Genomic DNA, 13,065 nt, shown 5'->3' on the forward strand with positions numbered 1-13,065 from the left:
ACATTTTCAATAACATTTCCGGTTTGAAATTCAATTCAAAATTCTTCTAAATATCATTCTTCGATCATAATTTTATAGATTTCAAGAATATTATCCAGTTGTAGGGGTTATTATAACCTGAACGATCTTTAAATACTCCGATTTAGTATTTTTTTTTGGAGTCACATCAGCTCTATGGATTGCACGAAATGCCGAAATTTACATCAAGTTTTGATTAGCATGTCAGGTGCGGAAGAAAAGATGGGGACATGAAGGCTGGTGAAAGAATGACACAAAACACTGATTAAACTTTGGCAGGCAATAAGTACACTAATCTACCATCAAATTATCAAGGAACGTATTCTGTAGCCAAATCTATGGTTTTATTTTTTTTTATGCAATAAAAAATTCATCATTTGTTTTCACTCTTTCGTCAGCTGTCGTCTTCTAAGGGATCACAATCTTCGCAGTCTTACAAAATTAATTCACAGGGTTCATACCGAACTGACTCGCTCCTTTTCCTTGACGTGGAAGAAAGCACAGACCTCTAAACTTAATTGCGCTTTCTCACAATACTAGCAGTGGTAAAAAGTTAGCGGAGCTGAACATCGCAAACTGAAATTAAAAACAAATTCTTCTCCATGGCTAAGGGCAACTACGCAATAATTAAAAGTCAAAGTATTATTAGCACTTCGCGTTATTTTCCCGGAAGCTTCGCCAAATGATGTTCATCAAATTTATTCGCACCGACTAACATCTTAAAAATAAAATGATTGTTGCTGGAAGACTGTGAAACAAGTGAGACGACAAGTAACTCTTGGTCTTTCCTCTTTCCTTTTCAATTATTTTTTTGTGAGTGCCCGTAGTCAGGTATTGAATTCTCTAATTTAATTTTTCTAATCCTCCATCTACGCCCCTAATCATTCAGCGTTTCTAGTTTCACAGCTGGGCTTTCTCTCCTCGATGTCTCCACGCTGCACCTTGGCTATATTCAAATAATTATCTCCTGTTACCCAGGATATGAAGGAAGACCGAAGCATGTCCTCAGGAACTTATCCAAATTTGAAGAACTTCCGGCAATTCTGTAAAAGCCAAGCAAGAGAAAAAAACTCAAGCCAGCTCTCAAGTTACTTTCAAATTATCGACTTTCGATGCAAATATCACAGCCGAGGAACGCGTTTTCTTTTTATTTTCGTTTTCAAACAATCAAAATGATGATGGTAAATTTTGCATTCGAGTAGGTTTAGGAAGGGAACTGCTCGGCCAAACATAATTACTCTTTTTTGTGACACAAACAGTTACAAGTGCAGTTTACACGGGAAAACAGTTCGATATATTAAGCACCAATAACACTAATAATTCACCTGTATTTCAACATTTGAAGCAAGTGATTGCAACCCCACTTATTCAAGTGGACGGGTTCTGCGTTCATTCAACACTCGATTTTTAAAACAATGAACAGCTAACTGCTTTTGGATGGACACATTTAGGGCATGGCTGCCGCTTTATTTCGCGGTTTTTTTCCAATAACCGCCATTTTCTTTCACAGTTACAAAGGATGCGAGTATCTGCACCGAAACACCAAATGAGAATCAGTATTTAATGTATTTAAAAATATAGTTTAACTGCTTAAATAGCATCGAAAATAAAACTAGCTCAAATAATCATACATCTTTAGGGGAAAAACAAGATGACTTTGTTATTTAATAAAAATGAGATTCCGATCTTAGGAACCTATAAACCGGACAGTTATAAGCAGTAGCAGATTTCGCTCTCTGACAAATTTTACGAGTCCGACTAGCCACTTCTGGCTAACACTGAGCGACCTCGCCAGGTTTCTTAAATGAAAAAAAAGCATTAAATCTTATGCCGACATTTGAGAGCAGGTATAATACTTCTACAAAACAAAACATCGTAATTCTTATGCTCATACGAGAAATATAGTATTGTTATCAATTTATGCAAAAAAAAACAACAAAACAATAACCAACAAAATAGTAGAAACTGGAAAGTAATAGAAGTAACTGGAAAATCAGACTCTTTTCAAGAGACAATGATCAATCATATATACAAGATAACTTTAAAAATCTTTCATGTTCCAAAAAAATAACCTTCTCTCAGTTATAACTTCAAGTAAATAAGTTGGTTAATTTCTTTTTTCATTTCTTCAATTCTCAATCATAAATAATTGATACAATACTTATTATTTATGTCTACTGTGTCTAAGACATGAATATTATGGTCGGTACAAACAGAGCAAAATATCACTGAGTCAAGGTTTTGCCACAAACCCCTCCGTGTGAGTTACTTCCCAAAAAAATCGAGGAAACGCACGCGAATTTCCTGGACAAATTTTGTCGCAAAACTTTTCACAAACATTCAGTTCACACGAGGCGAACTGACGCTGCGGCTTACACGTGTGGCTTGTCTTCTTGTCTGTACCGACCTACTGAACTCAATCATCTCATGTAATTCATTTTTTAAATAATTGTTTCTATCTTAACTCTAAATGGTCGTCGTGTCATAAATTAATCAGCATTAAAACTGCACGAATACAACCCATGTAATGATTACCTTTCGTGGTAATAGGACGAGTATGATTACAGACCGAATCGGACGACACGAAGTCCTGTTACCAATTAATCAAGACTATGGCAAAATTTGAGAAAGAAACTACACATCGGTTTCACGTTTTCATATGACGCTGTTAATACAACAGTGACATAACTAGATTACTTCTGCATCAGATGACTAACCGACTCATTCTAGATAAAACTTTTTCATTGAATTCAGTTCTCATGTTGGTGGGGTCAGTGTGGAATGTTCTTGAACACGGTTGCTGCTCACGCAAACTGTGTCATCTGCAAGTCTAGCCACCACTCTTGACTTGAAATGGTTACGATTCAAATTTTCATCGAAAGTGACGAATGTTGCTGTCAATCTTGGTTTTAAGAGTCTGTATGAGTGGAAGGACAATTTCGGTTAAACAGTGCATGTCTCCAAAGGTAATAATAATAATAACGATAATAATGATAATAATAAACATAGTAACACTGGTAAGGATGATGAGGACGTTGACGATGATAATAATGATAACAAAACAGGCAAAAATAAAAGAACAAAGTAACCAGCCTAACTATCCTCACAAACGTGACCTTCTTGTATGACGTATCATTCATTAAGAAGGTCTCAATGGGGTTAAACGTCAGCCGAAAAACTGCCAAAAAAAAGCCGTTAGGTGTAAAAATTGACAAGTCATAACCGCTAGTCGTAAAAAAGGTAACCTTCTAATTTTGTTTCTTTCTAAATTGCGTCATTTTGTGTCATTCTTGGTTAACCGTTAGCTGTAAAATGGCCACAATTTTAACCGTTAGCCGTAGAAGCCATCAACCCATTGAGATCCTCCAATAAAAATAGAAACCTTTATTGCTGTTAAATTTTGAATGATGAATAGATATATACTATAACAATAGTTATCTGCCCTCAATATCTGTATATGAAAGTTATTTAGAGCTCGACTGACCTCTAGTTCCACCCTGTATGAAGACACAATGTCGTGAGTGAAAAGTGAGGAAAGACTTGTTGAATGATCCTGCTGGTAAAGTTGAGACAAAAAATTACTGTCATAATAATGACTTTTTAACAACCTCAGTAATATCAATTAACTAAAATAAACAAGACATCAAAATAAAATTAAAAACAAAATGTAACAACGCAAAAAGAAAGCAAAGCGAGAGCCTGAGCCAGACAGACACTAAAAATAACTTAATATATCTGCAGAAACAAAACAAAAAATACAAACAGAAAGGCGTAATTTAATCAGTTCCTCTCAAATAAAGGAAGGGTCCACTGAAATAAAGTTATTCGGGCTGAAAGATCGTTATTTCTTTAATTTTCCCTTCAGGGTGCCATACTTTCCCTTGTAAACTAGATACGAAATGTGTAATAGTAAGAATAAAACCTCTCGCCGACAAGCTTGTTTGTTCCTTTAGCTACTAGCTTAACAATGTATTAAAATTGCGAGGAAATGCTGACTAAACGAATGTCAGTATATGAAAGTCATATATTTGAACTGCGGATAAAGACGTGAATATAAAAGCGAGCCTCGCAGTTATGAACACTACTTGACCAGTAGTGAAAATAAGGCTTGAAAAAGGAAAGTTTAGGCCTGTAGGGAATTTGAACCCAGGACCTCTGCGGTACCCCGCAGCGCCCTGCTCATTGAGAATCTTCAAGACAACAGTTCTTTTCATGAAAACCTCATAACTCAAAATTCTCAAAACGATATATCGAAATCAATAAGGTGAAAGTAATCTTCAATGAATTCTTCGAGCTGAGCCGATCCGTGAGAGAAAGAAGCAAAAACAGTTTAAACTTCTAAGAAACTGTACCTTAGAAGACTGTTCTTTGATAACTAATGCGTTTTCAGTAAGCAAAGGGAAACCAACAACGTCCTCGTATAAACAACTCCATCTCACTTCCCAACTATGCCAAAACTTCCTTTGATGCAAATTCAATATCCTCCTAAAAATAACAAGAGCAGACATTTGATTTATTTACAGCTAAATAACAACAGTTCTGCAACCTCTCGCTTTTGAGTGAGTTTACTTAATATTTCACCAGGTTAAAACAAGTATTTAGAATTCAGAACAAATTTTCACGGCAGCGGATGAGTTACTTGGAACAACCATCTCTGTATGGCATCAAAGTTATGAGCACGCATGCACACAGGGGATCAGGTCCGAGTAAACAACTCACCTGTCTGTCAAGAGGACCACAATACTATCGTCCTCATCTGTAATGTTCATATGGTCTATATAAACATCGCCGTCAAATTTATCTAAACCCTGGAGTGGAGAAACAAATGACTATCAAATCCAACATGGATAAAACACCAAACTTTTGGGAACTCGGCGTTAAGTCTAGCTCGCAGAGCTCTACGACAAGCATCTTATGTGTTCTGTTGCTGTCGAAACTGCGCACACTTCAAAGCGACTTTTCACCAAGGTCGTTTGATAATTATTCGATAATATTCACCAAGCTTAAAAAATAGAAATTGTCATGGCATGAACACAGGTGAATACCGGGGCCTTAAAAGGTATTCAATTGTAGACGACACGACCAGAACGAACTGATGTAAAGTGCTAGTTAAAACACCGTTAAAAGGTTAATCCTAGTTTGAATGTAATCATCGTTACCTGCAAGATTCCATTTCCTTTGGCGTCGTGCTCTGAGAAAGGCTTTAAAGGCTTGTGGAAACGAATAATAAAAGTACAGGTTAGAAACATTTCGAGGTGAAAATTTATCTTCAGTGGGTTTGAAAGTGGGATAACGTGATCGATTCAAATGAAAATACACTGATTGCAAGGTTAGGTCGGTTTTTATTGTGGTTTTGTCATCTTTTTCTTTCAAGGTTTTTGTGAACTAAAAGCCTTTTAACGTGAAATTAACAGAGAGTTGAACTTTTTTTCACTCATTCTTTCATGGGTGTTTTCTTAAAGAATCAATTTGTCTTGTATAGTGTGTGTGTGTGGGGGGGGGTGTTTTTTGGTTGTATCAATAAAAGCAACCTAATTAAATCTCACTTTGTGCAGAAAGAAGAATTTTTTTATCTGACAAAATTACTTTATAGTTCACATTCTGTTGCTGTATTTACCATATTGGGGGCTGTGAAACGGGGAATTCTCATCCTGCAGGCGATATCTTCGCCGTTTTGTTCCGCTGATCTGCAGTATATCAGAAGATGAAACCCATTGATTGTGATTCTTGAGTAGCGTTTGCAATTTATGACCTAAAGCGGACTCTTATGTTATTTCTAGAAACCTTGACGATGCTCGTTTGACGTATTGAAGTATAACGTTATCATGGACACGTAAAATTTGTAAGTTTGAGTTACAGAAAGTCTGGACAATTAACCATTCCGTGCAGCCTCAGCAGCTTGTGGTTTCTAGTAAAGTTGTTTTCAATTAGTACCGTTAGGCACTATAATTTTACAACACTCAACTCAGGTATTGTGTATGCGTTTAGGTTAAACCTGCAAAAATTGTGAATGAGCAACACGAGAATTTACAGCAGAAAAGAGGTAACCTTCTCACTCCATCAAGAGTAAAGCTGACCATGTCAATAACTCCTCCTGTTGGATGTGTAAGCAATCCAAGGAGGCCTTTCCCAATTCCCTTGAAAAATCCTTCCACACCCTCGGAACGGGCACCTAAACAAAATAAATTCATCAAAAGGAAAAATAGCTCTATTTTTCTTTCAGAAGGAAAAGTTTGTGCTTCCTGGGCGTTTGAATAACCAAATTCAAACATTTCACATAAAGATAATCAACACCAAATCTTCATAAAAAAAAAACATCAATCAATTATTAAAATTGAAGGTGGTTCTGAAGTCACTGTACATATTTTTTAAATTGTTGTAGAGAGAATAGTGTTTTTATGCTAATTGCAGTCTAATGATAAGTCAAACAAGGGGGCGTCAACGAACTCGAAATAAATCTTTTTCAACTGACATCCCGGATGTTAAATACTAGGACGTATTCAATGAACACATTATTCAACGAATAATTTATTTCTGCGAGGAAGCCTCATTGTAACCAGCGAAACAGTCACAGTACCCCGCATTTAACAATTCACTTAAACATGGAAAAAATAGAGGAGAATCTTACCCTTTACGGGTTTTACAACTACACCGGACAGTCCAAAGAAGAGACCCTGAGGAGGAATCAAATTAAAAGAGTCAGTCCGTCTGACAAGTCATTATGACCACCTTCTGGATTTTAATGTCCTTTTGTTTGTCTTTAAGTCTGCATTTGAGGTTGACTTGCATGTCTGTCAGATCTTATTCCTGTTGTTCTACTACAAGATGATAAAGAGAAGGTCCTCACCATTCTCCCCCAGCATCAGTTTCGTCAGAATTCCCTGGCAGCTTAGCAGTAACGAAAAAACCCGAGTAATAACGACCATAATTTGAGTTTTCGATTCTCTCCTTTAACTCCCAAGATCTCATTAGTAATTCTCCTTACTGTCTGCCATACAGTTCTTGTGCTGTTAGTTTGGAGAATTTGTTACTAGATTAACTTTTAGTCCCCTAATTGAAATTTCTCCATATTCTCATCACTTGCCAGCTTGAAATTGTATGGATATTGTAGGAAGAAATTCTTTCTTGGTCACTCATGGGAGTTAAATGGTTAAAAAATCCGCAAATTCAACTCACCATCAACAGACTTTTTCCTCCCATCAACAGTCCTTGACCAACACCTTGAGGTTGACTGTGCATGCGCAGACGTCGTCGCTAGAAGAAAAAAACACGTTCTTGAATGACAGCTTCGCAATTCGTTCTACGATGCGCGATAGCCAATAGCGAAAAGCTCACTTATGTACATAACTCAACGCCAATAGAATTGTCTGCTTGCTTCCCTCTCTGCTCGAAGCAGATGTAAAACGTGGGCTGAGCTACTCACCATCTGGAAATTTGAGTCGAACGTGAGCGTGGCCACAGCCTGACCCAATGACCCCGTTATGCGCGAAAACGCCCCTGCGGTTCCACCTGCGTAAAAAAAATATTTATATCGAAGTGTTGATAACAACATAAAGCAACATTCATTTTTATCTTTGCTTTCATTGTTCCAAGAGGCCTGGTCTGCAGTTACCTTGTATTAATCTGAACGCAAGAGAGTTTGCACCAAAAACAAAACAAAACAAAACAAAAACAAAAACAAAAACAAAAAAAGATACCGAGTGTGCCCTAGGGTTAAATACCGCCACAAAGGAAAAAAGTCCGTGTAGAAACTGAAGACGGCATGTCTGACGAGTTCTGTTCTGCATATAACCACATTTTGCCGATTTTGCCTAATATGTAATTAAAAAAAGACCTTATGCAATCCTTTGAGTCAACTAGGAGAGTACGTCACTCAACGAAAAATTTAAGAATGCCACTCTAACACAAAATTTAAAGAAACTGGGTATGTTACGTTATTGATTGTAACTTCGCTTAAGTTACCTATCACATGACCCAGCAAGCTCCTAACACCACGAGCTACACCTTCCGCAAACTCTCCTGGCCCTGCAATGATACCCTAACAAAATAGAAAAAATATCATGTCAGAATTTCGTCCACTATTTTTGTCCTTTCTTTGTCGAACAAAAAATCCCAACTAACCTGATAGGGCTCATAAAACAAGTCCTTAACTCCTTTGCCAATCCCTGTAATCAGTGCGTACGGGTTGCCAAGCACATCAAGGCCCAGTACAAGAACATAAACTTGACGCACACCCTGCAAGATGAATAGAACAGGGTTTATTCTAGAGCGCGGCTTGACGGGATTTCCGCGATTTGAAAAAAATATTCCCCCTAAAGCTTACCACTAAGTGTCGAATGGGGCACAAAATATTGCACTCAAGGATAAACATATTTTTTCTTTCCGAATTACATGCTCGTCAACTGCCCTCCTCTTCTTCGTTTCTCCACCGTCTTAAATCTACGAATACGTTCAAACACCTTTTGGGATTCCCCCTTTCTTGAGACCCCTTCTTGAAAAAAAGGACTGAAAAAATTAAAACCTTTTCGAATGAGCAAACAAAAATGTAGATACAACGATACACACTAAGAAATACGTTGCGCTAAATATTTACCTGCATTGTGTAATGCCGCGTGATCTGAGCAACAAGATTCTCTTGAGTCAAAAATGCACTGACTCGCTCGAAATAAGCCATTCTGGGAAAAAATTGATCAAATGAATATGTGCAACGAAAGAATAAACAAAGCAAAATTTTATATATGACAACCTCCCACAATTCCAAATATAGGAGTCACCCACAAAAATGCTTTTTTATTTGTAAAAGCATAATACTTGATTTGAATAAATGCCCACAATTAAGGCTCGAAAACTGGAAACACAGAATTCCAACAAAGACCCGTCTTCACTAAGGACAGATAATGCTAAATTAAATTCACAAAGTAAACAGCACCACACACCACTGCTATCATAAACTGGTTTTTGGGAATTTTGACGTGAAGTGAAAGATTTTGGACATTAGTGTCCGATTTTAGACAATGGCGTCGTATTTTGGACACTAGTATGCTATTTCTATGCCTGTAGTGTCCGATTTTGCTTACAAGTCTGATTTTAGACAGTAGTGTCCAATTATTAGCGTCCGATTTAATACACTTCCGATTTTAGCCACAAGTGTCTGATTTTAGTTAAGCATTAACACGATTTTCTTACTTAAGTGTGGCATCATTAATATCTGTGAGCGTCGCCCCAATGGAGTCGACAAAGAAATCCAACAAGTCTTGAGCAAAAGCTTGATCCTCATCGTCCTCATCAAACGAAGACGCCAATGAAAAACTGAGGTTGATCTAATAGAGAACAATTTTAGTCACTTCACTGACAATATTATTTAATACATAGATTCTTTTTTGCCGAAGTGATAGATCACAGAGGCATCCGGTCGATTCGTACCCACGGTTGAGTCGGTTCGTAACAGTTTGAGTCGGTTTGTAGCCAAGTTTAAGTCGGTTCACAGATGAAGTCAAAATGTGGTAAAAACAAAAAAAAAAAGGTTGCACACAAGGAACAGCTGAGTGTTTCACTGATGTGCAGCACATTGCGAAGTTCAACAAACACAAGGAAAGAGGATAATCGAATCCAAAAGGAGAAAACAAGATGACAAAAGGTGATTACTTCATTTTGTCATCTCTATCATACTTAACTTGGTTTGAATGCTTATAATTAGCAACGTCTGGTTGGCTAGACGAGTCCTTTTAAAAACATGATTCTGATTCTTTTAAAAACATGATTCTATTCTATTTCTATTCATGATTCCGGTCTGGGCAAAACCGATCAACTAACTGTAAATACTAGTTCGTAATTATAACAAAAGAATACAAGCAAAAACTTCCGACAAACAAAACGTCAAACTAACAAACCTTGAGAGGGGACAAATGAAAGTACTCTAGGAAAACTTTTTGCGTCTCCAATGCGGCCTGCAGTCAGAATATTGATATAAAGGTTACAAATTTTTTTCTTACATGGAAAATTAATTAGTACAAACTCATGTATTTTTCAACTTATGGTCGCCATGTAGTGGAGATAATTTATATGTTGTCGAAAGTAACCTCAGGTTGAGTTGATCTGAAGTATTATGTTGTATTGGAGTTAAAAATTTACCCCGGTATTCCCTACCCCCCTCCCCCCCCCCCCCCCCCCAACAAGTCTGGCGCAAGCTTAAACCAATCCCTTTCCGGTCAGTAGTATTTTCAAGTACTGGAATCATTTTACATGTGTTTAAAAGTAGTTCTCGATGGTTCTTCGTGATGTTATTTAAACAAAGTTTTTCCATTGTTTAACAGAACCGCGTTCTAAGTCATCTTCAATTTAGCTGAACCTTTAATCTAAACATTTTGTTTTTTGAACAGATTTAAGAGGGCCGAAAGCTCATAGTGGAAGGACATCTTATGGAAAATCCATGAGGACCACTGCTTGTGTAAGACCGCGGTTGGGGTTAAACCTCGTGTAAATAACCGGCCCTAAGAGTTCTACCAACCCACTAGACTTTTAAAATTGTTTACATTATTAACACAGGAAAATTGTCAGCCGATACAAACTTTTACTGCTTTGGTTTCCCTCAAAGGCACGGCACATCGTTTCATGTCTTCTTCGAAATAATTTTCCTGTCATGAAAACAAAATGCAAACATCAATCAACAAATGAAGGACGGAAGACAATAAATGGGACCTGAGGCAGATTTGATTTCTACACAAGTGCAGAAAACTAAATTACTGAAAGAACCAGACACTCTGCAAATGTCTTTTTTTTAATCTCCTCATCTCTTTCCGCTTTTTTTCCTATCCATTATTTTAACTCGGACAATGCTTCTTACCTCTTCTAGAAGTTCCTTCTGTTGACTGAAAAGACTTGCCATAGAAATAATGAATCCTTTATCAATTCTCACATTCATAGCCTGTACCAAAGCCTTAGCGTACCTGTCGATACAAATAAAGATTGCAATTATCCAAGTTGATCCAACACTGGAGTTAGTGGGCTGGACTCCTGCTCGGGAGGTCTGAGTTCGTTTGAGAAAAAGACTTCACTTTCACAGAGCCTCTTTCCGCCAAGGAGTAAAAAATAGGTTCTAGGAATTGTCACGGAACGCTGATGAAATGTTGGGGGGCAACCTTGCGATGGACTAGCATCTCATCCAGAGGGAGTATTGATACTCCTAGTTGCTTCATGATAAGGAAACCGGGATAAGTTTCGGCTGGACGTGCCACTGACTCGAGTACAAACTTACCAAACGCTGAACATTGGTGTGCGGCTAAATCTGCTATGCACTTACTTTATGTGGTGCATTCCTTCTTTAGGGACGTGATGATAAATCACTGACACTTCAATGAACGGTTTCAGTCCTGAAAGAGCAAATTTTCGTTAAGGGATACGCTATACACAGAAAGTATCAGGCTAACACACGCGTACCTCCATATATGCCCTATTCTAGAGGAGATATATAGAAAGCTGTTTTCAAAACTAAGCTCTCTGGTCTTACGAAAATAAAACATGAACCTCTCACGTTAATTAGATTTTTCGGTGCAGAATGCATAACCAATTCGAAGTACAGAGAAGCAGAGATTGTCTACGCCTAAATCCTTCTGAAACCTTCGAAAACAGGAGTGATCAAAATATCACCTAGGAGAGACACCTTTATCAACAAGCCTTGTATTGGGAAATTTTTTAACACTTTGCTTGACAGACTTAGCTGGTGCATACCGTAAAATGTCCTCAAACGAAGAACAGAAGCACTCATCAGCACTATATTTTAGCCAGTTATTCAGCACGCGTGGCTTGTCTAATGAATTGCATGTCCGGTCGCAGTTGCAATGAGCGCAACTTGGTAGACAACTCCCATTATTACATAATAGCAAGCAAGGCAACTGTACGTACCTGTCCTCTGAATGATGGCAGAAGGTAGCGGTGATGGATAAAGAGCTACTGGAAAAACCGTGCCGAACTGCTGATTATCAACCTGAAATAAGCAAAACAGCGTGTAATGCTTTGCAACGAAGATAAGTTAGAGAATAGTGGCAATATACCTATGCATAAAATAAACATTGGAGCACCTGGGTCTCAAAGCATATACGCCGGTGCAAAGAATGATCCCTCCTCAGTATTGAAGCAGGGTCGAGAAAAAAAGACGAAAAAATCACAGGTTCTAATCTATATCTAAATGCACTTTAATCTTTGAAATTTTTGGAAAACAAAATTATCCAGCCGAATATTTTATTTCAAAAAAATTTACTTATAATCAGACGGAAGAAAAACCTAAAAACGGGAAACAGCTGGCAAAGCCATCACCTTTCCTCACCTGAATTCGATGCATTCTGCAGTGCAAACTGTGGTAGTGATCTGATCGGGAGTAATTTAACCACAAAGCAGGTTCAAACAACCTTTGAAGGGTCCCGCTATACGGGCGAGTCATAGTCATTGAGTTTAAGTTCACCTGTACAGAGTCAACAGAGAGAATCACTCGTTTAAGCGAACAAAAAACCCAGATATAAAACGTAGGAAAAATGTTTTGAATTCCATGAGAGGATGTCAACCACAGCTAATTTCCAGAGGGACGTTCTGAAAACTGAGGGCCAGGCCATGAACAACAAAAGTAAGATTAAAATATTTACACTTTGGAAATAGGGATAATATTTCTGGGAATGTTTTTATGGATTAAAAAAAGGAATAACGAAATCAGAGCTAAATCTCTCCTTTTAGAATTATTGTCAACGACTACAGTACATTAAATATTTTCAAAAGTGTTCTCTTTTATATAAATTGAAAGATATTGGAACGCAGTCGTAACCTCCCTGTCTTCCAAAGCGATTTCCTCTGCGTTATTCCTCCAGGCATCCTCTAACCAAGTTGACAACTCTAGATTGAGGGTCTTCCATTTTCCAGAAGATCCCTTTACTTGCCAGACTGAGGATGAACTGTGAAACGATTCCAAATTAAACAAAGACAGATCACTTAATATCTATTACTTACTCAGTTGAAATGAGGTATACCCTAAATGTAGATGCATCAGAAAATCAGACCTAA

The 13,065-nt window shown here is 37.6% G+C and overlaps 1 protein-coding gene across 4 annotated transcripts in view; it reads right to left on the reverse strand.

Moving 5' to 3' along the window:
• Positions 1 to 1,449: 1,449 nt before the first annotated feature.
• Positions 1,450 to 13,065, reverse strand: part of LOC113678885 (intermembrane lipid transfer protein VPS13C) — a 60,955-nt gene continuing 49,339 nt past the window's right edge. For 3 of the 4 annotated variants that reach the window (XM_089181010.1, XM_089181007.1, XM_089181008.1), the window contains 21 exons: positions 12,830 to 12,956; positions 12,341 to 12,475; positions 11,920 to 12,001; positions 11,318 to 11,387; positions 10,862 to 10,964; positions 10,587 to 10,652; positions 9,909 to 9,965; positions 9,205 to 9,338; positions 8,612 to 8,693; positions 8,140 to 8,253; positions 7,981 to 8,056; positions 7,442 to 7,527; positions 7,195 to 7,272; positions 6,647 to 6,692; positions 6,067 to 6,190; positions 5,636 to 5,705; positions 5,178 to 5,228; positions 4,738 to 4,826; positions 4,371 to 4,503; positions 3,503 to 3,574; positions 1,450 to 2,935 (listed from right to left, as the gene is read on the reverse strand). In XM_089181010.1, coding sequence (XP_089037136.1) covers positions 2,891 to 2,935; positions 3,503 to 3,574; positions 4,371 to 4,503; positions 4,738 to 4,826; positions 5,178 to 5,228; positions 5,636 to 5,705; positions 6,067 to 6,190; positions 6,647 to 6,692; positions 7,195 to 7,272; positions 7,442 to 7,527; positions 7,981 to 8,056; positions 8,140 to 8,253; positions 8,612 to 8,693; positions 9,205 to 9,338; positions 9,909 to 9,965; positions 10,587 to 10,652; positions 10,862 to 10,964; positions 11,318 to 11,387; positions 11,920 to 12,001; positions 12,341 to 12,475; positions 12,830 to 12,956 — 1,840 coding nt within the window. In that variant the 3' untranslated portion in view covers positions 1,450 to 2,890. The remainder of the gene's footprint in view (positions 2,936 to 3,502; positions 3,575 to 4,370; positions 4,504 to 4,737; positions 4,827 to 5,177; positions 5,229 to 5,635; positions 5,706 to 6,066; positions 6,191 to 6,646; positions 6,693 to 7,194; positions 7,273 to 7,441; positions 7,528 to 7,980; positions 8,057 to 8,139; positions 8,254 to 8,611; positions 8,694 to 9,204; positions 9,339 to 9,908; positions 9,966 to 10,586; positions 10,653 to 10,861; positions 10,965 to 11,317; positions 11,388 to 11,919; positions 12,002 to 12,340; positions 12,476 to 12,829; positions 12,957 to 13,065) is intronic. The other variant, XM_089181009.1, reaches the window with a different exon arrangement.

The sequence above is a fragment of the Pocillopora damicornis genome, chromosome 8, assembly GCF_964200805.1.
Source record: "Pocillopora damicornis chromosome 8, jaPocDami1.2, whole genome shotgun sequence".
Taxonomy (NCBI): Eukaryota; Metazoa; Cnidaria; class Anthozoa; order Scleractinia; family Pocilloporidae; genus Pocillopora; species Pocillopora damicornis.